The sequence below is a fragment of the Psammomys obesus genome, unplaced genomic scaffold (assembly GCF_907164565.1).
Source record: "Psammomys obesus unplaced genomic scaffold, mPsaObe1.curated_primary_1811, whole genome shotgun sequence".
NCBI classification, from domain to species: domain Eukaryota; kingdom Metazoa; phylum Chordata; class Mammalia; order Rodentia; family Muridae; genus Psammomys; species Psammomys obesus.
The window spans coordinates 16,743,245-16,769,310 of NW_026596120.1; the positions used below are offsets into that span (position 1 = coordinate 16,743,245).

The window sequence follows — 26,066 nt, forward strand, 5'->3', positions numbered from 1 at the left end:
CATTGCGTTCTCCCCTGCTCTTTCCCGCCGCCCTGCCTCGATCTTGGGGGCGGTGCCCAAGCCGCGGCCCGCCCTGAGGCCTCGCCCGCTTAGCACTCGCTAGCTCCTAGTCCGCTGCAGCACCCGCCTGACCGGGCCATGTCGACTGAGCCCGAACTCATTGAACTGCGCGAGCTGGCACCGTCTGGGCGCACCGGGCCTGGCCGTACCCGGCTGGAGCGTGCCAACGCTCTGCGCATCGCGCCCGGCACAGCCCGCAATCCGTCCCAGCAGCACGTCCCGGGTCGCGGCCACCGCTTCCAGCCTGCAGGACCCGCCACGCACACGTGGTGCGACCTCTGTGGAGACTTCATCTGGGGCGTCGTGCGCAAGGGCCTACAGTGCGCGCGTGAGTAGCGGCCCCACACAGCCAGCGACTACCAAGCGGGAGGTCAAGCACCGTGGCCGCGGGTCAAGTCGCAGCGGCGGGGTCAACAGTGATGCTCCTGCAGATCAGGTCCCTTTACCTTACCCCGTCAGGGAGAGTGCTTGAGAAAATGGTGGATCGCTTGTCACGCTCTGTCCGTGGCTAGTGCACAGTTGGGCCTGTGAATAACGAGGTGCTGGTTTCAAGTTTGTCTTTAAAGTGCCTGGGCCCTCCCTGAAAAGCCTTTGTGCCTACTGAGCTCTGAGCCTACATTCCGAGGTCCGCCTCTTCCCAACGATTGGCTCGTGGTGTTCCCCTCTAGATTCCTGGGGTGATTTCACCCACATATGATAGGGGGCCCAGAAAAAGAACCTTGGTTAGGCTCCTTTTAAGTAGGAGTTCCGTTGAGTCTTTAGTCAAGGTTTGTTTTGAGTCAGGGATCCAGGGGCTAAAACATGGAACACAGCCACAGACAGTGGTCCTTCTGACCTCCTGAGGAACGCCAGCAAACAGAGCCACCCAGGCTACTCTCTACCCTCCAATCTCCTTGTGCCTAGATCTCCTCATAGACCTGGGTCCATTGTAAAGAGTGGACTTTAGGCATTCAGTTCTTTTCTCCTTTTTTGGAGATGGGGTCTTTACTGTGTAGCCACGGCTGGCCAGGAAGTCTCTCCGCAGACCAGGCTGTGACAGGGATCTACCTGCTTCCGCCTCCCACATTCTGAGGTGCAGTCTGAGTTGAGAATCAGTGCTCTGAGCCATTTAGGTAGTGTAGGCTGGTGCGCGTCTACAGCTCAGCTCATTCACAACATGAGTATGTCACAAACCCAGCTAGTGACGGATAATACATGGAAGCAAGAGCTGTTGTACTTCAGCATTCACGAGGGGAAATAAAGTTGTTCTGGAGGCCAGAAGCAGGCCAGTTTGGGTGTTGGGCAAGAGAGAGAGAAGGGAGAAATCAAGGTAAGTGTAGGGTTTAGACTGGGCAAACAGTCTAACTTCTGAGCAGGGAACCCTGGGGTGGAGTGGAAGAAAAGTGAAATTTTGGCCATGTTCATTTGAAGTCTTTATTAGACATTAAAGTGCTACACGTAGGATTTGAGCTGAAGAGGCAAGTCAGTGCTGCCTCGGATCTGGATCAGGTGAGTATTACAGAGCTGGGACGGGACCCAGGTGAGAAACCTGGACATCGCCTATTAGATCTGGGAGCTGAGATAGAACTAATGAAAGGGCTGCTGGCCAGGACGTACAGAGAAGTGAGAGGAAAACCTGGCCAGTGAGTGCTGTCCCCGGGAGTCAAGGGAAGCAAGCGGAAAATGCTGATAATGGGTACCGGACACAGGCGCATGCCTGCAACCAATCCTAGCACTAGAGCAGTTGGAGGCAGGAGGATCACCAACTTCAAGGCCGCTATTTGAGGCTAACCTGAACTACAGGAGACCCTTTCTCAAGCAACAAAATAGGCTCGTGTAAACAAGTGATCTGACAGGTGACAAATGCTTTTGCTTTCAAGTTAATGGCAAAGCTGCGGCAGGCAAACACAAGTGCGGAGCAGGCTTGGCTCTCTAACCGCCTCAGGCCTTCCAGCAGGTTTCCAGAGGTGCCTAACCGTGGACTCCAGGATGTGTAGCAGTGGGCGGTCACCGGGCTCGAGGAAAAAAAAAGTCAAGCCCAAATCCGTAGGGCAGGGGCTCCCTCGGTCAGCGGGTCACCTCGCCGGGCTCCCCCGCCTCACGGCCAGCCCTTCCTGCAGACTGCAAGTTCACCTGCCATTACCGTTGCCGTGCGCTCGTCTGCCTGGACTGCTGCGGGCCCCGAGACCTGGGCTGGGACCCCGCACTGGAGCGGGACACGAACGTGGTGAGCGCGGGGCCTGGGGAGGGCGGACCGGGAGGGAACCCGGGGCTCGACAGCCCTCGGAGGATGTGTTCCGGGTTAGGCCGGGCGCCGCGCGCAATGAACGTCCCCATTATGGATCTCCTGGCACCAGAGACGCCAGCTGTGCTTGCGGGTCTGTGCGGGCGCCCAGTCCACGCCAAAACCACAGCCCGCAGGAGCAGCCGCCGCGAAGGCGCGCCCCGGCTCGGCGCACGCGCACTGCTCACACCCCGCTTCCGGCCCCGAGGCGGCCGTCGGTGCCCATGCGCACTCGCCCGGGCACGGTCCCTCCCGGAGGCGAGATGCCTGGGCGGTGAGGTCATTCCTGGAGCCGTAGCGCGGTGTCCCCGCCCCCCGCAGTGACCCCAGAGCTGGGTTCTGGCCGTCTACGTTTCAGACCTAACGGTTGCCGCGCGGCGCTGGCCTCGGCGCAAGCGCGCTGACACGCTCACACACGCACGCACGCGCCCGGGGCGGTGGTTGGAGGCTTCCCCACGCAGTGGACTAGGGATCGGGCGGGCACGGCGATGGGCGAGGCCGAGACTCCTTCCTTCGAGATGACCTGGAGCAGCACGACGAGCAGTGGCTACTGCAGCCAGGAGGACTCGGACTCGGAGCTCGAGCAGTACTTCACGGCGCGGACCTCGCTCGTCCGCAGGCCTCGCCGGGACCAGGTGGGAGCCGGGGGGTGGCCGGCGGCGGGCCAGCGGCGGGCCAGGAGCCCCGCCCCTCCCCGGTAGAGTCGCGGCTTGGAGAGTTAGGTGATGGGGCGGCCTCCCCGGCTTCCTCCGCGAGCCTCCCGGCGGGTCCAGACGAGAGCCGAGCCCGGGAAAAGTGTGGAGGGCTCTGTGCTCCGGGTGGAAGCCCGGGTCCATCGCGCCGGGACTGGGGACCCAGGCTGCCCTTGCGGTCACAGACCGGTTGGGCCAGGGGAAGCAGCTCTGAAGCTTGGGTGGACCACAGGCGGGCGTTATTCACCCATGACTAAAGCCGGCGTTTGGGCGCTCCTGCCCCTTCCCCGGGGGGAAATAGGAAGTGGAGGAGGAGTCCGCCGGGAAGGGAGAAGTTTGTTTGGGAGGGGACCCTGTTCCTTTCTTGTGCGGTCTGGATCAGCCAGCAAAGTCCACAGCTCCTGGAATGTAGACAATTTCCCCATTTTCCCTCCGGAGTGGAACTGTGGGCAGGGGTTTGGGGAATATAGTAAGAGAGCCTTGCTTTGGACTTTTAAGTTTTACCTATAGGGAGCAGGAAGACTGTAAAGTGCCCCAATGTGGAGTTACTTGAAGATTGTTAAGTGTGGTACCAGAGTAGCTGAACTTCTTCAAATTCTCCTAGATGGGGCCCAAATTATCAGAGACTTTTCTGGGAATATCGCGGTTGTGACCACTAAGCACAGAAAACTTGTCCTTGAGCCGAAAGACCTCAGAAGAGCCCAGAGGCCAGGGCATCAGGAAAGTGAGATTCGATGCAAATTTCTTATAGATGGGCTGCTACTTGACACCCTAGAAACCTTAGTCCAGACTTTAGATTCAGTGTGGAGGCCTGGGGTTGTCTCTGTACCACTCAGCCTTAGCCATCTATTACGAAAAAGTGGAAAAAAAACACAAGAAAGGTGTATAAAGAAAAAAAAAAAAAAAACTTGTTTAAAAGCAGCTTAAGTCTGTACCTAACTGGGCTATAGAGTGCTCAGCTAGCTTGCGTGATGGCCTGGCTTCCAACCATTAAGGAACCAGAAAAAAGGGGAAGCTGAGGAGTCCCAAATGGCAAAGTAAAAATTGTGATGGCCGGGGTATAGTTCAGTGATGGAGCACTTGCCTAGCATGTGTGAGGCCATGGGTTCAATCCCAGGCGAGACCTTGTGAGAATTCTCCTGGGACAAGGTGCTGGTCAGTGGTGAGCACAGCTGTGTTCCAGCCTCATGTCGAATTCCAACCAGGGTCTTGCTGATACAACAGGAAGACTGAGGTAGTGAGGCCAAGTAGGCTTGGTAGAGGAAAATCATCTCCACACCCTACCCTTCCAGCAAGTCCAGTCCCTGAAGAACTAAATAAAACTAGAGACTTTGGGCCAAGTCTCTAGACGCAAAGGGAAGAGCAGAGCCTACCTGCTTGGTACTTCTAGGACAGGCCTTGCTAGGAAGTTGCCTGTATACCTCACGCAGATTGGAGCCTGGCTTGAAGCTGCCTTTTATGGAGCCTGAGTCAAGGGTAAATGATACATCACAGTGATTTCTTCACTATATGAGATGTGGGGCTGGCCCCACTAAAGTGTAATAACAGAGAGACCACCTTTCCCCTCTGCCTGCTGGTGATTGGACTACTGAGGAGAGCCAGCTCCCATGCTTCCCACCCTGCAGTGGGTCATGTTCTGTGCCGGTGCAGAGTGGGAGAATGGGCAGCCTTCTCCAGAACAAACTCCGACCCAACTAGTTTTCTGGAATCAGTTATGTAGTAGGAGGTGTGGTTTTTATTGTGTGGGGGGTGGTGGTGGGGGGTAGTGGGATTGAAGGGCCTTGTACTTACTAGGCCCTTGAACTATACCTCTATCCCAGAGAGTGTTTTTCCTTTAAATAAGATTCCTCAAAAGGGGAGGTAGTGGCGCAGCCTTTAATCCCAGCACCCTGGGAGGCAAAGGCAGGAGGATCTCTGAGTTTGAGGCCAGCCTGGTCTACAAAGTTACAGGACAACCAAGGCTACACAGAGAAATCCTGTCTCAAAAAAAAAAAATTTTTTTTTCTCCCTAATAGTCCTTCATGTTTTCTTGTCCCTGCATTGCACCTTCATTTCTCCATGTTTCTATAATGTCCTTAGGACCAGAGCCAGTGCTAAGGTGACCCCAGACAGCAGAAAGCCAAATGATTCTACCTCTTCTTTGCTGTCTCCATCTATAGCAAACAAAACCAGGAGCAGTGATGGGATCAGTGTATGAGTTTGGTGACAGGGCCAAAAGTCAAGTTCCAAGGGCTGTTCCAGATGGCTTTCTTTTTGTTTTAAAAAAAAATCCTTGGGCTTTTCAAGGGCCCTGTATCCACGTTGTCCTATCTTTTAGGATGAGCCTGTAGAGCGGGAGACCCCTGATCTTTCTCAAGCTGAGACTGAGCAAAAAATCAAGGATTACAATGGCCAGATCAACAGCAATCTCTTCATGAGCCTGGTGAGTTGATGGCTCAGGAAAAGAGTGTGGGAAGGAATCCAGCTGTGTGCCAGATGTCCAACGAGTCATAGCCAGAGTATTCTTGGGTGGGTCCGAGCAATGATGTATGCACACCTGGCCCTGCCCTGGGGAGACTCAATCTAGCCTTTTCCACCTGCAATAGGACCTCTTGTCATGGTGTGACTTTTCTTTCTCTCCTTTTTAGAACAAGGACGGCTCCTACACAGGCTTCATCAAGGTTCAGCTGAAACTGGTACGTCCTGTCTCAGTGCCTTCCAGCAAGAAACCTCCTTCCTTACAGGACGCCCGGCGGGGCACAGGGCGGAGCACAGCCGTGAAGCGCCGTACCTCCTTTTACTTGCCTAAGGATGCTGTCAAGCACCTGCATGTTCTGTCTCGAACACGGGCTCGTGAGGTCATTGAGGCCCTGCTGCGCAAATTCATGGTAGTGGATGATCCTCGAAAGTTTGCGCTCTTCGAACGAACTGAACGTCATGGTCAAGGTGGGTTTTCTGTAGCCGTTTTCCCTATGTTAGGGGGGATATATTGCATCCCTGGGCGTTCAGGGGCGGGGGCACCTGGTCCTGTCTGTAATTGTTTATCCTTCTCCCCTGCTGCTTTCCAGTATACTTCCGGAAACTATCGGGTGATGAGCAGCCATTGAAGCTCCGGCTTCTTGCGGGGCCCAGTGAGAAGGCCCTGAGCTTTGTCTTGAAGGAGAATGACTCCGGGGAGGTGGATGTGAGTATGAGTACTCCTATTTTCTTATCAGCAGACAAAGCTAGTGTGGTGTAGCTAAAGTGAGGATTTAGGGAGAAACTGGGCCAGACGACAAACGCAGCAAAACCTCCCAAGAGTATGTAGGTCCTGGAATGAAAGTATACCTCCAGGACATGCAAGCCAAGGTCTGAGAGCCTAGCCCAAGAAACTGGGGAGAAGCTAAATCTGATGGTTCATATTGACTTGGGAAACTGAAACAGGTATTGCTATGAGTCTGGGGTCAGTCTGGGCTACAAAAAAAACAAGCCAGGAAGAATTGTCCTAGTGTTTTGTTGTTTCTTGGTGCTGAACAATTCTCCAAAGATTGAAGGATTTGACTGACTCGTGGTGAGCCAAGACAAGTTCGGAGTACACAGATGTGGGCTCAGAGATGGCTCTGCTTTTCCAGAGGACCCACATTCTGCTTGAAGCACCCATGTTGGGTGGCTCCCATTCACCTGTATCTCCATCTCCAAAGGATTTGACTTCCTCTTTTGGCCTTAGGGTACCTGCACTTATGTGCACACAACCCCACGCAGATACACACAGGAATGCGCGCGCACACGCACACACACACACACACACACACACACACATTTATATACATACACAAAATTAAAATAGTAAAAGATGAGCCACAGTAAGTGGTGGAAAGCACTTCCTGCTCATGCAGAGGACCTGGATTAGGTTCTTAGCACCCATGCAGATGCTTACATCTGTCTGTAATTCCAGACCATGCACACAGTGAACATATCTGCCCACAGGCAAACACTTACACACATAAAACAAATCTTCTTTTTTAAAGACTTTTTTAAATTTTGTGTGTGAAATGTTTTGCCTGCATGAGGATATGTGTACATATATGTACATGTGCTCACAGAAGTAAGAAGGTATTGGCTCCCTTAGAATCTGAGTTACAGATGATTGGAAACCTCCATGTGGGTGCTGGGAATTGGACTCTGGTCTTCTGTAAGAGTAACTAGTGCTCTTAATCACTGAACCATCTCTCCACCCTCTAACATAAATCTTTAAAAAAAGAAGAGAGGAGCTAAAGAGATGGCTCAGTGGTTAAGAGCACTGGCTACTCTTCCAGAGGTCCTGAGTTCAATTCCCAGAAACCACATGGTGGCTCATAACCATCTGTAATGAGATCTGGTGCCCTCTGCTGGCGTGTAGGTGTACATGCAGACAGAACATTGTATACATAATGAGTAATTTTTTAAAAAAGAAAAGAAAAATCCTCACAGGTGTAACCAGGAAAACATGAAGGCCTGCTTTCAAGTATTAGGACTTTTTACCTGCTGGAATGGGTGGTATAGGCCTATAATCTCATCTACTTGGGAAGCTAAAGTAAGAGGATTGCCTAAAGTTCAAGACCAGGCTGGGCTACATAGCAAGATCCTATTGCAACAAAACAAATACACACACACACACACACACACACACACACACACACACACACACACTCTTCCTAGCAGGCCTAGTGACCCTGGCCTATAATCTCAACTGTTTGGAATGCTGAAACAGGAGGATCACAAGTTCAAAGCCTTCCTGAGCTACAGAATGACTCAGTCTGGGTTGACTTAGTGAGACCTAATCTCAGAAAGTAGAAAGGCTTGAGCTATAGTTTAATGGTAAAGAGATTAGCCTAGCCCTTACTTTAAAGCCTATATAGCTAGGTTTCCATTGCTGTGATGAAACACCATGACCAAAAGTAAATTGGGGGGCAAAGGATTGGCTTACACTTCCACAGTGTAAGCCATCATTAAAGGAAGTCAGAACAGGAACCTGAAGATGGCAGAGGCCGTAGAAGGGTGCTGTTTGCTTACTTGGCCTCCTTTCTTATAGGACCCAGAACCACCAGCCCAGGGATGGCACCACCTACAATGGGCTAGGCCTTCCTGTATTAATCACTAAAGAAAATGCCTTACAGCTGGATCTTACGGAGGCATTTTCTCAATTAAGGTTTTCTCCTTTCAGATAACTTTAGCTTGTGTCAAGTTGACCTAAAACTAGCCACCACAGTTCAATTCCCAGTAATGCAAAAGAAAAGACTTCTTACTTAGGGGTTAGTGTGGCTCAGGGGTTAGTGTGGCTCAGTGGAAAAAGTATGTGCTTAGCGTGCACAGGCTCAGCAGCAAGAAAGGAACAGGACACCAGGTTAAGTAAAGGTGGCTGCCTGGGAAGGTAGCTTAGTTCAAGAAAAATGGAACCTGCTAACATGTATGACACCCTGGGTTGATTGATAGCCCACTGGGGTCGGGGGGAACACCTAACAACAGATATTTAGAGAACATCCTGATTTGTTGTCTATGAGGTGACTTTTATAGGATCTGTTTTCTATGCAGACTGCTCACGGGGATCCAAGCACACACTATTTAGTCAAGAGTCTAACATCGAGCCTAGCATAGTGATACATACTTGTAATCCCAGCATTCAGGAAACAGAGGCAGGAGAATCACATATTTGAGACTAACCTGGGCTACATAGCAAGTTCAAGGCCAGCGTTTGATATGTAACAAGACCATGACTCAAAGAGACAAAATAGGAGGCTAAAGAGTTGGCTTAGTGGTTAAGAGCAAATGTTGCTTATACAGAGGACCCAAGTTTGATTCCTAGGACCCAGAGGGCAGCCCACAACCATCTGTGACTACAGTTCCAAGGGATCTGATATCCTCTTCTGACTTCTGTGGGCACCAGGCATACACATGATGCAAACACACACACACATACACGTGACAATACACCCATACACATAAATGATTTTTTAAAATAACAAAACAAAAACAGTTAAGGAGGGAAATAAAAAAGAATACCAGAACCTCCAGTCCTAAACTTGTGTGACCATGATACTCTAGTCTCTCAGGAGGCTCTGCCAACTTAGCCGTTTCTTGCTGCATCGCCTGTCTCTCTCCTCTGCCCCTTTGCAGTGGGATGCCTTCAGTATGCCTGAACTGCACAATTTCCTGCGCATCCTGCAGCGGGAAGAAGAAGAACACCTCCGCCAGATCCTGCAGAAGTATTCTCGTTGCCGCCAGAAGATCCAGGAGGCCCTGCATGCCTGTCCTTTGGGGTGACCTTTTGTATCCCTGGGTGGCAGGAGGAGAATTGGCAATGCAAAGAGCGTGCCGTGTGAGTGTGACAGGGCCTGTGGGGCCTGAGGAATGAGTGTGCGTGGAGGTGGTCCTCTGCTAAAGGGAGTGAGCCCAGAGAACAGTTAAGGTGGTGGCCCTTTGGGATGGCAGGGCCTGGCTTTGCATCCCTCACCCCTTATGTACTGGGTCATACTCTGGGTAGCTGCTTTAGGGTCCATCAGGGTCTCAGCTGTGAGAATCTTAGGGACTCTACAGACAGAGCAAGGTTGTGTTTGCAGGGGTGAGGACTGTTATCTATGGAGAAGGATTGTTTTGGGTCGTGAATGAGTCTCAGGATAGCCCTATCGGGGCCAGGGGTAGCTGCTCAGAATAATACAGGCACTATTGTAGAGTCTGGGTTTCCCTTACAGTGCCTTCTGACTTCCACCCTGGGGTCAGGGGGGCCTGGCCAGTGCGCCTGAAGTGCATCAGTGCCTCCTCTAAGGGAGATGTTGCTGGACCAGACCCACTTCTTGTATGCCAAAGCCAGAGTCTCCCTCAGATATTTTTGATGGAAGCGTATGAATGTATGTAATGTTCTGTGGCCTCAACTGAATGCCTCCTGTGGGGAAAGGGATGAGGGTGTGACAGTCATCATCAGGGCCTGAGGCCTGAGAGAATTGGCTGAATAAATATTTAAGAATTTTTCCGGTTTTGTACTCTATAGATGTGGGCCCACAATCAGAGTAGCCCTAATGAGGGTCAACAGTGATTGACACATCCAGAAGACAGCCTTTCCAAGGTTTACAGTGGGACTAATGTTTAGGAGAGACATGCCTAGGGGCTCAGGTCATGGTGGGGACAGCTACTGCAGAGGGAAGCCATTTTCTGACACACCGGAGAAACCATAGCAATAACCCCTTTACCAAAGGCATGGGTGCAACCACACTTCACATACTGCAAGGGTACAGCTGCTAACAATTGTTTCCCTGAGGTGTGTCATGCGGTGAGTTCACAACACGCGGTTCAGTGTTCTTCTGACCTCAGATATAGCCGTTAAGAAATCTCACCAAAAAGGCTTTCGTTTTAAGACGTTTGGTACCTTGTGTAGTTGCTTACTCCTTTAATTCCAGTATTTAGGAGGCAGAGGCAGGCGGATATGAGGTCGAGGCCAGCCCGTTATACATAGCATGTTCCAGAACAGCAAAGGCTACATAGTGAGACCCTGTCTCAAGAAAATAAAAAGATACTAAAGACATTTAGCAAGTTCCTTATTTTCTCTACGTGCAAAAGTGACAATTGCAAAGATACAGTTGTGAAAACAAAGTAAGTGTACCCTACCCTGGAGCAGGCCTACGGTCCCTTTAGGGTTGTTGGGGTGACCTAATTGAGTATTGCCACTGGGCCCTTGGGCGTCAGAGACGTTGGGACAATCGTAGCTCGACCTTAAAATCCAAAACAACACATTACCTCCGCTTTTCTGGGAGGGATCTGTTCAGCTGACCTTTGGGACCCATAGCCTTCTGGGACTTGGAGGCAGCGCATCCTGGGTTGTTCAGCTCTTGAGGGTGGCCATTGGTTCTACTCCACAGACTGACAGATCTTTAGCCACTCAGAGGGGAAAGCCTGCAGGGCGTGCGGAAGCGGAAGTGAGGTTTCCGTGGAGACAGCAGAGCCTGCGGAAGGCGGCGGCGGCGGCGGCGGCACCTGCGAGTGGAGGCTGGGGCAGGGCATGGTCGCGCCCGCCGCGCTGTGAGAGCGGAGCGGCCGCTGGGTCCGCCATGCGCCGGCGGCGCTGACATGGGCGCCAGCGGCTCCAAAGCTCGGGGCCTCTGGCCCTTCGCCTCCGCTTCGGGGGGCGGCGGCCCTGAGGCAGCAGGCGCTGAGCAGTCTTTGGTGCGGTCTCGAGCCCGAGCGGTGCCTCCCTTCGTATTCACGCGCCGCGGGTAAGGGCATGGGTGTCTGCCTGGGGGGGGGGGGGGGGGGGGGGGGGGGGGGGGGGGGGGCCCGCGGGGGGGGGGGGGGGGGGGGACGTCCGGGAATGAGAAACGCCCGCTTACTTTCGAATCGGGACGACAGTCTTATTTTGGGTCTCCGTCAGAGCAAGGGGAAGGGAAAACCAAGCGGCATTCAGCTCCTGCCTACCCAGAAGGTCTTTTTGGAGAAGAGTTGGCTGAGGCTTGTCCCTTGGGTAGAAGCTCCTCCATTCTCCAGCTAAGACTGTTTCTGACAGTCTTTACTTCCTTTCATCCAACACAGCCTGCAAATTAAAGGCATTTGTGTTCCTTCTGTTCTTCTAAGCCTTAGAAGGATTTAAGGGGAAAATGACCTTATAGTTGAGGTGTCTTGCCCTCAGCACGGTGAAGTTGGACCTCTAAGAGTAGTGTCTGGAAAAGTAGAGCTAGGCCTCAGTGTTCAAGGTAGGGCCACTGAAAAAAAGAACAGGCTCTTCACCCAGTTGGATTCTCTAGATCCAGGGCACTTAACCTAACCCTCTTTTTCTCCAGGGGCTCACACAAAATGGCTTGGACATAGTGGGTTCCTAGAGACTGGTAACTCCCAGTGATGGAAATATGGCAGTAAATACCAGAGAGGCCCAACAGTGTCTGTCCATTAGGCTGCACCAACCATTTGAGAATGACTGGGTGTGCAGCCTTCCTGGCGCAGACATCCAGGATCTTTGTCTTTGGCCCCGAAACCAGCAGTGTCTTTAAAAGTGAGACCAGTATGCCCAGGCCACTTCTGTTTGTTTTTGAGACAGGGTCTCTCTGTGCCATGTTGGTTGTCCTGGAACTCACTCCATAGAGCAGAGATCTCTATCACTGTGATCTGCCTGCCTTTGCCTCCAGAGTGCTGTAATTAAAGGCGTGGGTGGGACACCACTGGCTGGCTGCCCCACCCACTTGAAGGGCCTGCTCCCGGAGTAGTTATCCTTGTGCACCAGACCACTGATAAGAATTGGCTTGGTTGCCTAGACCGCGTGCTCTGATATGCAGTCCTGTTGGTCTGACACAGTAACAGTGGCACTGCTGCCCTCCCTGGTTCCTTCCAGTGGACTCCAAGCACCAAGCAAAGAGTTCTTTAGGAAGCCAGGCACGGTGACACACGCCTTTAATCCCAGCACAGAGGCAGAGGCAGGTGGATCTCTGTGGGTTGAAGGCCAGCCTAGTCTACAAAGTGAGTCCAGGACAGCCAAGGCGACACAGAGAAACCCTGTCTTGAAAAACAACGCCAACAAGAGAGTTCTTCAGGCATACTGTTGTCACCAAGTTCAAGATTGTGCCCGTTCACTTGGGGTTCAGCACACGTGCCTGTGGTCTGTAGCACTTGCCAGGAGCAGGTGTGAGGCTCCAACCCAGCCTCTTCCCTTCTCCACACAGTTCCATGTTCTACGATGAAGATGGGGATCTGGCTCACGAGTTCTATGAGGAGACGATCGTCACCAAGAACGGGCAGAAGCGAGCCAAGCTGAGGCGGGTACATAAGAATCTGATTCCTCAGGTGAGGGGCTGGGCAGTGCTCACAAAGCCTACATCAGTATGTCAACATAGACAGAGATGGGCCTTACTGGGGGGGAGGAGCAGGGGATAACAGGAAGGCTCCTAACATGGAGGCCCAGAGCTGATCTTCACTAGCCTCTGTTTCCATGGCAGGGCATCGTGAAGCTGGATCCCCCCCGAATCCACGTGGATTTCCCTGTGATCCTCTATGAAGTGTGAGCCTGTGGCATGGCAGACACAAGCACCCACTGCCCCAGCAAGAAACTCCCAGGCTCAAGGTGTAGCTTCTATTCAGGAGCCCAGGCTGGTGCCGCGCCACCTTGAATAAACTAAGCTCCATTGGCCCAGAACCTTCGGTTGTAAGAGGGGCAGCCCCTCAGTGTTAACTGGTATTGGTATATGTCTGAACAGTAAGTGGTTGGTGGCTCGTGAGGCCTAGTGGCAGAATGGTTAGCCACCTCCCACAGCCACATCTGCAAGAAGCATGGCGGGACACATGCTGGTCAGGAATGCCCGGTTCCTAGATACTTGCCTGACCTGCTTTCTTCCAAGCTTGCCTAGGACCCGGCCTTCCTAGAAGCTACAGCACTTTATAAGCAGAGTCTGCCTTCTTCCAGCCCCTGGGCTGCAGGGGCTGTACCCGAGTGGGAGCCTCCCTTCCCTAACTTCCCTCACTCCTAGTCAGAGCATTTCAGCCGTTTGCTACCTCGACTCCTCCTGTATTAGAGACTGGTTCTTCCTGCCTCCCTGCCACTTGTCCCCACCCTAAGATGGACAGTTTGCTGCCTGTTGAATAAGAACAGGGACCTGTGTGGAGGCTTCTCCTTTCACCCAGGGCTGGACAGATCGCTCTTGATCGCAACCAGTTTGCTCTCCCTCAAGTTGAGAGGGTACAGGCCGGGGTCAGGACAGGCCATGGATGCCTGTGCCTGTGGGGACTTGCCCCAAACCACATATTCTGTCTCGTCTCCCTTGTCTTTGCACCAGACCCACACATCCCCATCTGTGGGGGAGAGGCCATCCACCACCCAGTGGTAAGGAGCAACACACTGGGGCTGGTGACAGTAGCTACGAGGAGTCTATCACCCCTTCTCCTACAGTGTCTTCACCCCTTCAGGGTCAGCTAAGGGAAAGTCCTGGAGCTCCTTGGTAAGGATACAAAGGGGGAAATACATAAAAGAAGTGATTAAAATGTGAAGGTTTGTAAATAGTCTAGACTATGATGATGTTGGGGCAGAGTCTGATTTCTGTATAGAGATGGCTTTAAGAAAAAATACTTGTGGAAGCTCTGTGCTTTTACAGGGTGGGCAATGGCTTGGGGAGGGTGGTCCCCAGCATAGAAAGACTGTTGTGTTATTTGTTCAATTTCAATAAAATCATTTGTAGACCCTGCACGTGAGGGTGGCTTCCAGTTAGGCTTTTTACCCAGTGTCTAGACTGAGCCATTTGACCTGGCCCCTGGACTCTGCCAGGCTAGCAAACACCCCTAGGAGCCAATAAGTCTGAACATTGCCTGTAGCAGTACCAGCCATGGCCAAAAGGTGGCTGTGTTCACACACCATCTCCGGCCCTGTAGAGCCATCGTGGGCCCCTCCCCTCTCCATTGACTTGGGATTCTTCTGGAGATTGCCCTAGCTGCCTTGCCTCAGGGGTGAGTGCTACCACACATAGCTGTGGGATAGTTCCGTTCCCAGCAATACCAGATCATCTCAAGTGGGTGTATGGCCTTGGCTGTGGGCCTACCCAGGAGCATCCTTGAATCACTGTGTTGACTTCACAAGGGACAAAGGTCTAGGAAGCTCCCTGGGGACTACAGGGAAAACAAAGGCCAGGCGAGACTGTCCAGGGCAGGGACACCTCCTTAGGCATCCAGCTAAGCATAAAAACAGACACTTCCCTTGCCAGGCTATGGTGACACTCGCCTTTAATCCCAGCGCTTGGGAAGCAGAGGGCAGTCAGAGCTCTATGAATTCGAGGCCAGCCTGGGCTACAGAGTGAGATCCAGGATAGCCATGGCTACACAGAGAAACCCTGTCTCTTGAAAAAAACAAAAACCCAGACATTTCCCACCATGCCCTTGGCCTCCTTCCAGGCTCTGAGGTCCACACTCACCTGACTTCTTAGCCATTGGAAGGGTGTACAGCTTCTATCGTAAGGCTCTGTCCCCAACACTTCCTCCGCCCTCTGCTGCCAGTAGACAGACATTCTGCCTACATTTCCCAGGGTCTGCTATGAGCAAGTCCTCTGCTAGGCCTAAGCCTACAGCCTAGGCCATAAACTCAAGACCTTCCAATTAGGAAGAAGGAGTTCATCAACTCAGGATCAGGGCAGCTGGCCTCAAGAGCCAAACCTTTGCAAGTCTTGAGTAGGATTACCCTGTACAGCCTAAACTTGCAGTTCTGTAGCCTGACTGACATCCCCTGTAACAAGCAAGGCTTAAGATCCCTCTTTACGGCCTCTTGTTTAAGGGGCCACGGCTCCACTTATCAGACAGTATCCTGTCTCCAACCACCACCACCATCCTGCTGGGGGAACTCCCTGTTCTGGACTGTCTCACTGACCCCAAAGCTATAAACAATGGAAGAGTCAGGGCAGTGTTTCCCCATTCCATCCGGCTGGGCTGGGCTCCCTTCCTTCCTGCTGGCTGCCTAAGGAAGTGTCCCTGCCCTAGAGGGTGTCGCCTGGACTTTGTTTTCCCTGTAGTCCCCAGGGAGCTTCCTAGGCCTTTGTCCCTTGAGAGCCAACACAGTGATTCAAGGGTGCTCCTGGGTAGGCCCACAGCCAAGGCCATACACCCAGCTCCCACACAGCTTTCTATTACAGAGGCACTTACCCCAGCACTGGAGAGGTGAGCCACTTGGGTTCTGAGGGACAGTCAGCTCAGGGTGATTTGAGAGCAGGCAAATTTGCTGTACCTGCAGAGAGATCATTTGGGACCCTGCTAGTCTTTCAGGGGTTTCTGTTGCGAGACACACATCTTTCACACACTCATGTATAAGAAACCCCTTCGTCTGCAGAGCCTCCTAGCCCCTGCCCATCCCTTCCCTTCCCCCTCCCCCATATCACAGGCACAGGCATCAACACATTGTCACATTCTTTTTTGTCACACCTTGGATACTTCCCTCTATCAATGGGAAACAAAATGACTCAGTTACTGGAAGAACCCTTACGCCAGTTTTTCCCTCAGGCAGGATAGTTTCTTCTCTGGCACCCGCTCTAGGGGACCATTAGCTAACAAGCCAGCAAATAGTGTTAATTCCCATGAATACTGACACTTGGGCCCCCTCATACCTTCCTGGGTTTGAGGATCATTCGAAACTTCAAGATGCGTGTGTCAGGCGGTGGTGGCACACGACTTTAATCCCAGCACTCAGGAGGCAGAGGCCGGTGGGTTTTTGTGAGTTCGAGGCCAGCCTGGTTTACAGAGTAAGTTCCAGGACAGCCAAAGGTACACAGAGAAACCCTGTTCTGAAACAAAACCAAGAAGATGAGCGCTTGAGCTCTGGGCCCATATCCATCCAGTCACCTGGCACAACTCATGGGGGTCAGATCCTGCGCAGAGGAAGGGTGCAAAGGGCAGCCAGCCACCAAGGGAAACGGGGTCTAGGGACTTTCCTCCCCGCCCCTGTCCCTGGCCCTTTCCGCCCAAAGGGGCAGCAGGAAGTGAGGCGAAAGGACAGGGATGTGAGGCGGGAGTGAGTGGGAGGGAATGGATTTTTATCAAATACCCAGCAGGCTGCCCATAGGGCAGCAGCTGGCATAAGTAGCCTGGCTGGAGAGGCTTTCTTCAGGAAGGAGGGAGGCCGCCGACCTTCGGGGCCGACGGACTCCCGCACAGGTGAGCCCAGGGAAGATCACATACAGTTGGTCCACGCTTCCCCAGATGCGCTTGCTGCCGCGGCGCTGCCTAGCTTTCAGGCATGCATGCGGGCGGGAAAGGGGCTGGCGGCTAGACGCAGGCTTTCGGGGAGTTGAGTCGTGCAGCGGAGAGCAGACCTAAGAGGTGAGGGCACAGCTGTAAGCCTGCTCCCCACCAGACGGGATTTGCAAGGCAGAAGAGTTCAGAATAGGGGAATGGAAGCACTAGGGGAGCCACTGCAGCCTACTTTCCAGAAGTCCGGCCCGAACTTCTGCGAATTGCACTTTATTTGGAGTTGAGTGGATCCCCTTACGGACAGATTCCTCTTCCACCGCGTCGCAGAGACTGGACCGGAGAGAAGACAGTTGGCATGCCCTGGTGTGGATCTGGTGAAAGCGGTTTGACCACTTTCCCCTTAAGCTCCTCTGGCGAAGCAGCGACCCAACCCCTAGTTACCAGGACAACCACTGCGGTCCGCTTGGCCAAAGGAGGGCTCAGGGGCCTTAGTAGGCCCCCTCCTCTAGACGGGCAAGGGGCGGGGCTTCCCTCTGACCGCAGACTAGCGGAGGGAATCTGGGATCGGAGAAGGCGGATCATTAATGTCCCAAGAGCCTTCCGAGCCACTCAGGTCAAAATCTCTTCCACTACACAAAGGGCCCACACTGCTAGGGTCCAAATCCGGGCAGGTGGGATTGAATCCTCAGCTACTCCCAGTCAAGGCCTCGACCATAAGCCTTTATTCCATATGCCATCCCCACCACCCCCTCCGCGCGCCCGTCCCATCCAATATTCTATCCCTTTAAGAGGACAGCTGCAGAGAGTGGATTGTTCCACTGGCGTCAGACTGTGGGGGTAATATCTCCGGCTGGTTGGCTCTCGCGGCTAAGACTCCAGCCGGAATCCCAATTCCAAGAGGAATTAACTCTCAGCTAGGTAGCTAAGTTCCTCTACGGAAGATCTGGGGGACCTCGAACTTGTAACGCAACTCTGGCAGAAAGGAAGGTGAACACGCCCTCCCCGCGAGGCCACAATCCTGCCATCCGCCCACCTCTGAGGCTGGATTCTTAAAGGGCCCACGGGCCTCGGGGCGGAGCCAGCAGAGGCTCGCGCTGGGGCAGTGCCTGGGCGAAGGGCCGGAGCGGGCTTGGCTGGTACCAGGATGGCGGCGGCCCTGGCGTGGGTCCTGGTGGCGCCTGGTGCGAGGTGAGGGCGGGCGTTGCAAGCCTGGTGCCTCTCTCCCTGTGAACTGGGCTCTGAACCTCTAGGGGAGCCTTCAAAAATGACCCAGGAACCCCACCCCCACCCGGCTGAACTCTGGCTCCACGTGCGGGGCGGGGGCGGGGTCCCGCACAAAGACGGGGGGCGGGGGTGGCCACTCTCCTCCCGGGACCCCTTGTGCTGGGAGGTGAGGGCGCGGGCCGGTCGCACGGATTCTCGGTGGCTGGGGTGGGAAGGGCAGGTCGATGAGCACCGCGGTGGATAGTCCGCTGCCCCTTTGTCCCCGGGCTGCCGGGGCGCCTCCTCCTAGGCAAGGAGACTAGTCGTGACAGTCTCACTCTTCTGCTTGGCGCATGCTGCACAGATACGGGTTCCTCCGCAGTGTTCCTAACAGCCTCCCAGCTTCTGAATGTGTTGTGCCCAAATGCTGCTCCTTCTCTGAATCAGGACTTCTTAACGGGGGTGGGGGTCATGGGGGTGTAAGGTGGAGCGTGAGTTCAAGGAGTTGTAAAACCATGTACATGGATACAAGCATGTAAAGGACTCTGGCAGCGAGTCCGCAGCCTGATTCGTCCCCTTTTCAGAAGGGACACAGACCTAAAGGAGATTCTAGCCTAGCCGCTGGCAGCTCCCTGCTCCAGAAAGAACTCTGTGGTTTTCATAGAGTCCCTAAGTCTCTCGCCTACCCTTCGGTATCCTGCTAGCTCTCAGACCTGTCACAGCCTTGGTTTGTGGGTTGTAGACGGGATTAAGTTACACATCTTTGGAACCCTCAGGACTGATTTTTGTTCTCTCCCACACTTCCTTCAGTTCCTGAGCTGCTACCAGGCAGGTGACACTTCCTGTAGCCCCCAGCATGCGGGCAGGACTGGGTCCCATCATCACACTGGCCCTAGTGCTGGAGGCAGCGTGGGCCGTGGAGCTTAAACCCACAGTGCCGCCCATCTTCACCGGCCGACCCTTTGTGGTAGCGTGGAATGTGCCCACACAAGAGTGTGCCCCACGCCACAAAGTACCACTGGACCTTAGGGCTTTCGATGTGGAGGCTTCACCTAACGAGGGTTTTGTCAACCAGAATATCACAACCTTCTACTACGACCGGCTAGGTCTGTATCCACGTTTCGATGCAGCCGGGATGTCTGTGCATGGTGGTGTGCCCCAGAATGGTAGCCTCTGCGCACACCTGCCCATGCTCAAGGAATCTGTGGAGCGCTACATTCACACCCAGGAGCCCGGGGGGCTGGCGGTCATTGACTGGGAGGAGTGGAGGCCCGTGTGGGTACGCAACTGGCAGGAGAAGGATGTGTACCGACAGTCCTCACGCCAGCTGGTGGCCAGCCGACACCCCGACTGGCCGTCAGACCGGATAGTGAAGCAGGCACAGTACGAGTTTGAGTTCGCTGCCCGGCAGTACATGTTGAACACACTACGCTACGTCAAGGCAGTCAGGCCTCAGCACCTGTGGGGCTTCTACCTCTTTCCTGACTGCTACAATCATGACTATGTCCAGAACTGGGAGAGCTACACAGGCCGCTGTCCTGACGTGGAGGTGGCTCGGAACGACCAGCTGGCCTGGCTCTGGGCCGAGAGCACAGCACTCTTTCCCTCCGTGTACCTGGACGAGACACTGGCTTCCTCCCCACACAGCCGAAACTTCGTCAGTTTCCGTGTTCGGGAGGCCCTTCGTGTGGCTCACACCCACCATGCCAATCACGCCCTCCCGGTGTATGTCTTCACACGCCCCACATACACCCGAGGACTCACAGGACTGAGTCAGGTATGTTCCAGGCCTTGCCTTCTTCCTTCCTCTGGGAGCCACTGCATGCTCAGGGTATCGGGGCCTGAAAGTCCTGTAGTTTACTGTCTGTTCCACATCTCTGTTAGTCTTGTGGAGAGGTGATGTCATCCCCATTCTGCAGATAAGACTGAGGCCTGGAGATGCTGAGAAATTGTGGGCTCTTGGCTTTGGAGACTGAGGTCCAAAGCGGGGAAGGAAATGGGCTTAAACACAGAAAGTAAAGCAGCCTCTGCCTGGAGGCACTAAGGGCAGGTTAGAACAGGTCCGTCCCAGTCGCCTGCTGTACTGTCTGGTGTCAGTCTTGCTCAGTAATCATCCCGTTCCACACAGATGGACCTCATCTCTACCATCGGGGAGAGTGCAGCCCTGGGCTCAGCCGGTGTCATCTTCTGGGGTGACTCAGTGTATGCTTCAAGTATGGTAAGGGAGACCCGCCAAAACCGGTGGGAAATCTATACTTTCCACTTTTACTCTCACCTGGATATACAAACTGAGGCTAGCCTGTCTGTCTCCTGAGCACAGAGTCTTTGTCCCTGGACCTAAAGGAGAAGAAGGGCGCCCCCACCTCTTCCATCCAGGAAGAGGAAATGCTGTCCTAAACAGCTGGAGTTCCACCCTTCCTCATCTGCCCAGCTGGGTTCCAGTCTGTCTCCACCCCACTTCTTGCCAGGGACAGGGGACTGTAAGGGCTCATGAACTAACTCGGTGTATACGATGCTTACATTTATATAAGCAAGTGTGCCAAGGATGTGGCTCAGTAGAGCACTTGCCTAGTCTAGGGTTCCAACACCACCACTGCCCAAAGAAAGAGATGCTGTCACCGTACTATAGACACTAGTGTCTGTCAGGGCTCCGGGCTAAGGCAGACACTTGCCCTAGATACAGGCTAACATCAGATATGCGCCTGGTAACCTTGGCCTCTTCCTCCAGGAGACCTGCCAGTACCTCAAGAATTACCTAGCAGACCTGCTGGTCCCCTACGTGGTCAACGTGTCCTGGGCCACCCAGTATTGCAGTTGGACCCAGTGCCATGGCCACGGGCGCTGTGTACGCCGAAACCCCGGCGCCAACACCTTCCTGCACCTCAGTGCTAGCAGCTTCCGCCTAGTGCCTGGCCGTACACCCAGTGAACCCCAGCTTCGACCCGAGGGGGAGCTCAGCAATGCCGACCTCAACTACCTGCAGACTCACTTCCGCTGCCAGTGCTATCTAGGCTGGGGTGGCGAGCAGTGCCAATGGAACCATAAGCGGGCGGCTGGAAGTGCCAGCAGAGCCTGGGCTGGGTCCCACCTCACCGGTCTACTGGTTTTGGTAGCCATGGCCCTTACCTGGACTTTATAAGAGGGCCTCCCCCCTGGCTATCAGTCCAGCTGGCCTCTGGCGCAAGATCTCCTTGGCAGGAGGAGCCTGTTGGGGGTAAACAAATGAGTCTGGAGTGGGCAGTGCCCCCAGGATACCTCATAGGGCATCCATACCAGCTGTCACCCCCCTGTTCTAAGGGGGAGAGACACATCCCCTGAGAAGCCCCTCATCTTGCCAGAGAGGATGGAGGATACAGCTAGGCCAGGGAAGGCCTGACTCTCCTCCCCTGCTTCTGGATAGTTTATAATTTTGGGGTCTCTTTTGTAAATTAAATATAAAACAACTTCTGTGCTTTGCTTGGCTTTTCTTTTTGTTTTGTTTGAGACAGGGTTTCTCAGTGTAACCTTGGCTGTCCTGGAACTCGATCTGTAGACCAGGCTAGCCTCGAACTCACAGAGACCCGCCTGTTTGTATCCTGAGTGCTGGGATTGAAAGCCTGTGCCACCACTGGCCAGCCTGTGCTTGGTTTTTATGCTTCTGGGATAGCGTTGGGGAGGGGGGGAGATCAGCTCTTTGAATCCTTCTGCTGGGACCTTCTCAGCGTTTCATTCACTAGGGTCTAGGGAGACAGAATTGCCCACTCTGCAACTGCGCTGGGGCAGGGCCCACTAAAGTAGTGTTTATACTGCCCTAACACCAACTTCACTTTCTCTTGATCGGAGTGGAGTCGGGCCCACCACTGTGTGACTAGCTATGTATCTGCCACCTGTCCCAGTACCCTAGGAAGAGCCAGAACCAGCTTTCTTACTTCAGTCACTCATGGAAAAAGGAGACTTGGTGTTTGATGTTCCTACAGCCTTTCTGCTACCCAAGGGCAGTCACAAGCCCCTTTTCCCCATTTGGATCACAGCCTTCCCTGGGGTCTGGGAGGGAGGGAGGCTGGCAGAGGCTTGAATCTTGAGTCCCTGTTACTATGTGGGTGCGTGATGATGCTGTTGGGCGCTAACCTGATCTGGGGAGCAGGGTTATCCTCAAAGGTCAGCTTTGGAGCCAGGACACATGCTGTGTGTATGTGTGTGTGTGTGTAGCTTAGTACTTGACTAGCATGTGTGAAGTCCTGGGGTTCACCAGCAATATGCATGCATTTATATACATATATATATATTATATATATGATTATATGAAAACTCTCCTTCTGCCCAGGGGACAAACTAATGGGAATTCCAGAGGAGAGAAACAGAAGCTAGGATAGTTGGAGCAGCTCGGAGCTACTTTACTAAGCCTGTCTCTCACTCTGTCCTTCCCTCAGACCCACTAGAGTGTCACTGTGACTCACTCCCTCAGCCCTGCCCTCAGCAAACTTAATGGTTCTGCCAAGTGCTCCCGTGTTCAGCTTGTACTAGGTCCTGAGTTCACTCATCAGAACTAGAAAGTGACTGAGGGCAGCCAACAACCATGTTGAAATTTGAAAGGGATATGGAGAAACCAGGTAGTGAGTAGTATGTTGTAATCCCTGTAACCTGGCAGGGGGAGGTCCAGCCTTGGCTAGGCGACCAGCCTGAGCTATATGAGTCCCTATCTTAAAACAAAAAAGGAGCCAGGAATAGGGCTCAGTAGGTAAAAAGCACTAACCATCAAACCTGATGGCCAGAGTTTGATCCCTGGTACAAAACCGACTTCTTAGAATTGTTCTCTGACCTCCATATACACCTCATGGCACCCATGAGCACACACACAAGTACATAAAGCCAGGTGGTAGCAGCCTTTAGTTCCAGCACTGGGGAGGCAGAGGTAGGCAGAGCTCTGTGAATTTGAGTCCAGCTTGGTCTACAGAGTGAGTTCCTGAACAAACAGGGTCAGACCATTACACAGAGAAACCCTGTCTTGAAAAAAAAAAAAAAAACAGTAAATAAATTAAAAGTTATTATTATTATTATTTTTTTTTTTTTGAGATAAGAGTCACTATACAGCCCTAGCTGACTTAGCACACTATGTAGATGAATCTGGTCTTGAGTTCACAGAGAGACCTACCTGCTTCTGCCTTCCACACACTAAGATTTCAGACATGTGCCCACCATACCAGACTTAATAATTTTAAAAACTGAAGAGAGATAAAAAGTAATGGGACTCAACAAAGAAGGGCAAGGACTAGGGGAAATATCCCATCTCCCACACAGCTGTACTTCCCACCTATAACCTGACACACACACAAGGATGAGTCAGACCAGACCTACCCAGATGTAGCCTTTTCTATGTGGCCATGACCTCTAGGGTGCCTGTCAATCCTGTATGAACGAAGCATTGACTCCCTAACACATATGGATACACAGCTGTTACCACCAGAGTGGGCGTGGGAGGACAGAAGAAACGTTTGTAGTCAGAACCACACCTGTAGTCTGTCTCACAGTGTTGTGACCTGTACTCATCTAGCTATGATCGCCCGCTTGGTCCAAAATCATGCCCACCACCTCACATCTCTTCCCATGGAAAAAGTGAACCCCCAGGCATTATGTAGCTACTTCCTCTGATTTGAAACATTCTTTCCAGGAAGGTGGGAAAAAAGTATATAAAACTCAGAAAACTGCTGGGCAGTGGTGGCACATGCCTGTAATCCCAGCACTCTGGAGGCAGAGGCACGTGGATCTCTGAGTTGGAGGCCAGCCTGATCTACAAAGTGAGTTCCAGAATGGCCAGGGCCACAGAGAGAAATCCTGTTTCAGAAAAATAAAACTCAAGTTAAGGAAACATACGGTGCACAGGCTGTTCAAGAAGTTAAAAGATCTGGATGAATGGTGTGGCTCAGAGGAATTTATGAGGCCTGATGACCTAAGATCAATACCCAGAATCCACATGATGGAGGAAGAGAACTTACTTTCACAGGCCTTCCTCCGACTTGTTTGGTTGAATATATGCCACCTCATAGTGCCAGAAGAGGATGTCAGAGTCTCTGGAACTAGTTGAAAGCCACTTCACATGGGTGCTGAGAAATGAACTCAGTCGTCTGGAAGAGCAGCTAACCACGGACCACTGACCCATTCTCCAGATCACTAAATATGTATTACATATGGAGCTGCCTTTGCATCAACCATGCTTCTATAAGTTCCTCCTGAAATCTAACTCAAAATAAAAACCTCCTTGACTCACCAACCCAGACAGAATCCTTTCTCTGGTCTGTTGTCAGAACCCTATCTAGATGAATAGAACTTTGTTCATACTTCCTTAGAAAATGTCACACCACACCAAAGATAACCAGAACTGCTCTGAGAGCTAGGGTAAGGGTCAGGGGAAGTCAAGGGCAGGAAGTATGGAGAGAGAGAGACCGAGCCCATGGGTTCTGGGGGATAAGGTTGAAGTCTGACCTCCCCGGTAGCCATTTATTTGCACTAGGTCTACATGACAGACTCCCTTTTCTCAGCGGGGCTCTAAAAATCTCCCCTGATCTGGGTGACCCCAGGTCTTGTAAGGAGTGTCACGTAACCTCTCAGGGCAGATTACAGGGGGGACCCTTCTGATTGGGAAACCACTCGAGCAAACATCTAGGAATTCCTAGAGATGCCACACCCGTAAGCAGTGCCCTTCAACTGTACTTGGAGATTTTCCCCTCACTCACAGGATAACGAAGTACTGTGTTCTCCTTCTTGTGATAGGACCACGATACTCCATGGAAAACGAGGCGCTGACCACTACCTGGAAGTCAAGTATCCCTGACTCCCTGGTCCCCTTAAGCCCCCTAATCCCCTTGACCCTCTGACCCCTGTGAATCAAACACCTTCACTCTTGAAATCCCTCCCACTACCCAAGGTTTATAAATTCCTGACTTCAAATAAACGTGGTGGGGGTGCATGCATGCTGGGGTCTACATGCGGCATCAGCCATGCACTGTGGCTGACTGAGACCCGTCATTGCCCTCCGGCCTGCTGGACCTGGGCCTTACCAGGCCTGCCCTCCAGTTCGCTGGGCCTGGGCCTTGGCTGCAAGCCCACCAGGCATGGGCTTTCCCTAGCACCTCTGCCATACTCAGCATAGCAGCTTAACCAAGAGCTGTACCAGTTTGGTATCGTCATAGGCTTTGGAATGCCTGAGTTTTCGCTGCCACCGGCGATCTCATTCTAAAAGAGCTAAACTGTTAACACTCTGGAAAACCTTTTCACACTCTGGCTTAGCACATAGGCCTCTCCCTAAAGCACTCTAGGTGCTCCTGAGAGAAACAGAACCCCTGACCCCCGTTCTCCATGCAGAAGACAGGATCCAGGCCGCAGGCTGAAATCCAGGCCCCACTGTGAACGCCAATGCTCAGTGGCCACCACATAAGGGGTTCAGTGGTTCAGGATCAGACACAGCTGCAGGCCCAGACAGCATTTCACCTGGGCAGGGCCATACCTTCTCTCCTATTTTCCCATCCTTGACAGGCAAGCCTGGGCCTGAGCACCTGGCAGACCTCTGTAACCAGCCTGTGATTCAGGGAGCTAGTAAAACCACAGATGCATGAACACACATTACTTATGCATGTCCTAACAGACCCCTGCTCACTCACATGGTCATGCAAATACAGCTGAGTTCCACACTTGCATGTATCAACCCCTGAGAATTTGGGCAGTGGTCCAGTTACCAATTAGAGCCTCAACAGGCACAGTCACTGACCCAGAATACACAGAGTAATGATACACCTCAACTTCCTGAACACAGATTACAGAAATAAGGAAAGGTTAACTGGTAGGCACAGCAGGCACAGACAGGGTTTAGAGCCACCGTACTTCTAGGAACCCACAAAGACTGTTTGTTTGGCTAGGTACAGGTGTGTGTATTGTATGCATATGTGTGATGTAAAAGCCAAAGGTGAATCTGGCTTTTACAGAGGTGTATTCTATTGCTTGCCACTTTTTTTTCCCCCTAAGGTAGCATTTTACCTTACATCTACTTGTAGATCCGTGTGGGCATGTGTGCGCCATGGTGCTTGGGTGGCAATCAGAAGAGAGTTGTACCATGTGTGTCCCAGGGATCAAACTGAAATGATCAGGCTTAGCTGAAGGTACTTTTACTGGCCCTTCATACACACACACACACACACACACACACACACACACACACACACACTATATATATATATATATATATATAT

The 26,066-nt window shown here is 52.7% G+C and overlaps 3 protein-coding genes and 1 long non-coding RNA gene across 6 annotated transcripts; 3 read left to right on the forward strand and 1 right to left on the reverse strand.

The window, feature by feature from the left end:
* The first annotated feature begins 45 nt into the window (after positions 1-45).
* On the forward strand, positions 46-9,977 carry Rassf1 (Ras association domain family member 1). 2 transcript variants are annotated; one of them, XM_055629553.1, is made up of 6 exons: positions 46-388; positions 2,160-2,266; positions 5,333-5,437; positions 5,643-5,940; positions 6,063-6,178; positions 9,127-9,977. In XM_055629553.1, exons 1-6 carry the CDS (start codon positions 139-141, stop codon positions 9,271-9,273), a joined length of 1,023 nt encoding a protein of 340 aa, XP_055485528.1. In that variant the 5' UTR covers positions 46-138; the 3' UTR covers positions 9,274-9,977. The 2 variants fall into 2 exon arrangements, with proteins under 2 accessions (XP_055485528.1, XP_055485527.1); XM_055629552.1 differs by lacking the exons at positions 46-388; positions 2,160-2,266 and adding an exon at positions 2,650-2,958.
* Positions 9,978-10,920: 943 nt separating this feature from the next.
* On the forward strand, positions 10,921-14,162 carry Tusc2 (tumor suppressor 2, mitochondrial calcium regulator). The gene is made up of 3 exons (XM_055629554.1): positions 10,921-11,216; positions 12,651-12,771; positions 12,924-14,162. Exons 1-3 carry the CDS (start codon positions 11,071-11,073, stop codon positions 12,987-12,989), a joined length of 333 nt encoding a protein of 110 aa, XP_055485529.1. The 5' UTR covers positions 10,921-11,070; the 3' UTR covers positions 12,990-14,162.
* On the reverse strand, positions 11,162-16,238 carry LOC129693019 (uncharacterized). Its single transcript, XR_008722810.1, has 4 exons — positions 16,062-16,238; positions 15,604-15,685; positions 11,416-11,530; positions 11,162-11,236 (listed from the first exon to the last, which is right to left on the reverse strand). It is a non-coding gene; the product is annotated as an uncharacterized LOC129693019 (long non-coding RNA).
* Positions 16,239-16,281: 43 nt separating this feature from the next.
* Positions 16,282-21,297, forward strand: Hyal2 (hyaluronidase 2). 2 transcript variants are annotated; one of them, XM_055629551.1, is made up of 4 exons: positions 16,282-16,608; positions 18,658-19,624; positions 19,976-20,065; positions 20,576-21,297. In XM_055629551.1, exons 2-4 carry the CDS (start codon positions 18,704-18,706, stop codon positions 20,984-20,986), a joined length of 1,422 nt encoding a protein of 473 aa, XP_055485526.1. In that variant the 5' UTR covers positions 16,282-16,608; positions 18,658-18,703; the 3' UTR covers positions 20,987-21,297. The 2 variants fall into 2 exon arrangements, with proteins under 2 accessions (XP_055485526.1, XP_055485525.1); XM_055629550.1 differs by lacking the exon at positions 16,282-16,608 and adding an exon at positions 17,612-17,832.
* The last annotated feature ends 4,769 nt before the right edge of the window (positions 21,298-26,066 follow it).

Coding starts and splice junctions, on each gene's coding strand:
- Rassf1 (XM_055629553.1), top strand. CDS start 139: ATGTCGACTGAGCCCGAACTCATTGAACTGCGCGAGCTGGCACCGTCT. Junction 5,438..5,642: donor GCAATCTCTTCATGAGCCTG/GTGAGTTGATGG, acceptor TCTCCTTTTTAG/AACAAGGACGGCTCCTACAC. Junction 6,179..9,126: donor ATGACTCCGGGGAGGTGGAT/GTGAGTATGAGT, acceptor GCCCCTTTGCAG/TGGGATGCCTTCAGTATGCC.
- Tusc2 (XM_055629554.1), top strand. CDS start 11,071: ATGGGCGCCAGCGGCTCCAAAGCTCGGGGCCTCTGGCCCTTCGCCTCC. Junction 11,217..12,650: donor TTCGTATTCACGCGCCGCGG/GTAAGGGCATGG, acceptor TTCTCCACACAG/TTCCATGTTCTACGATGAAG. Junction 12,772..12,923: donor ATAAGAATCTGATTCCTCAG/GTGAGGGGCTGG, acceptor TTTCCATGGCAG/GGCATCGTGAAGCTGGATCC.
- Hyal2 (XM_055629551.1), top strand. CDS start 18,704: ATGCGGGCAGGACTGGGTCCCATCATCACACTGGCCCTAGTGCTGGAG. Junction 19,625..19,975: donor GACTCACAGGACTGAGTCAG/GTATGTTCCAGG, acceptor CGTTCCACACAG/ATGGACCTCATCTCTACCAT. Junction 20,066..20,575: donor CAGTGTATGCTTCAAGTATG/GTAAGGGAGACC, acceptor CTCTTCCTCCAG/GAGACCTGCCAGTACCTCAA.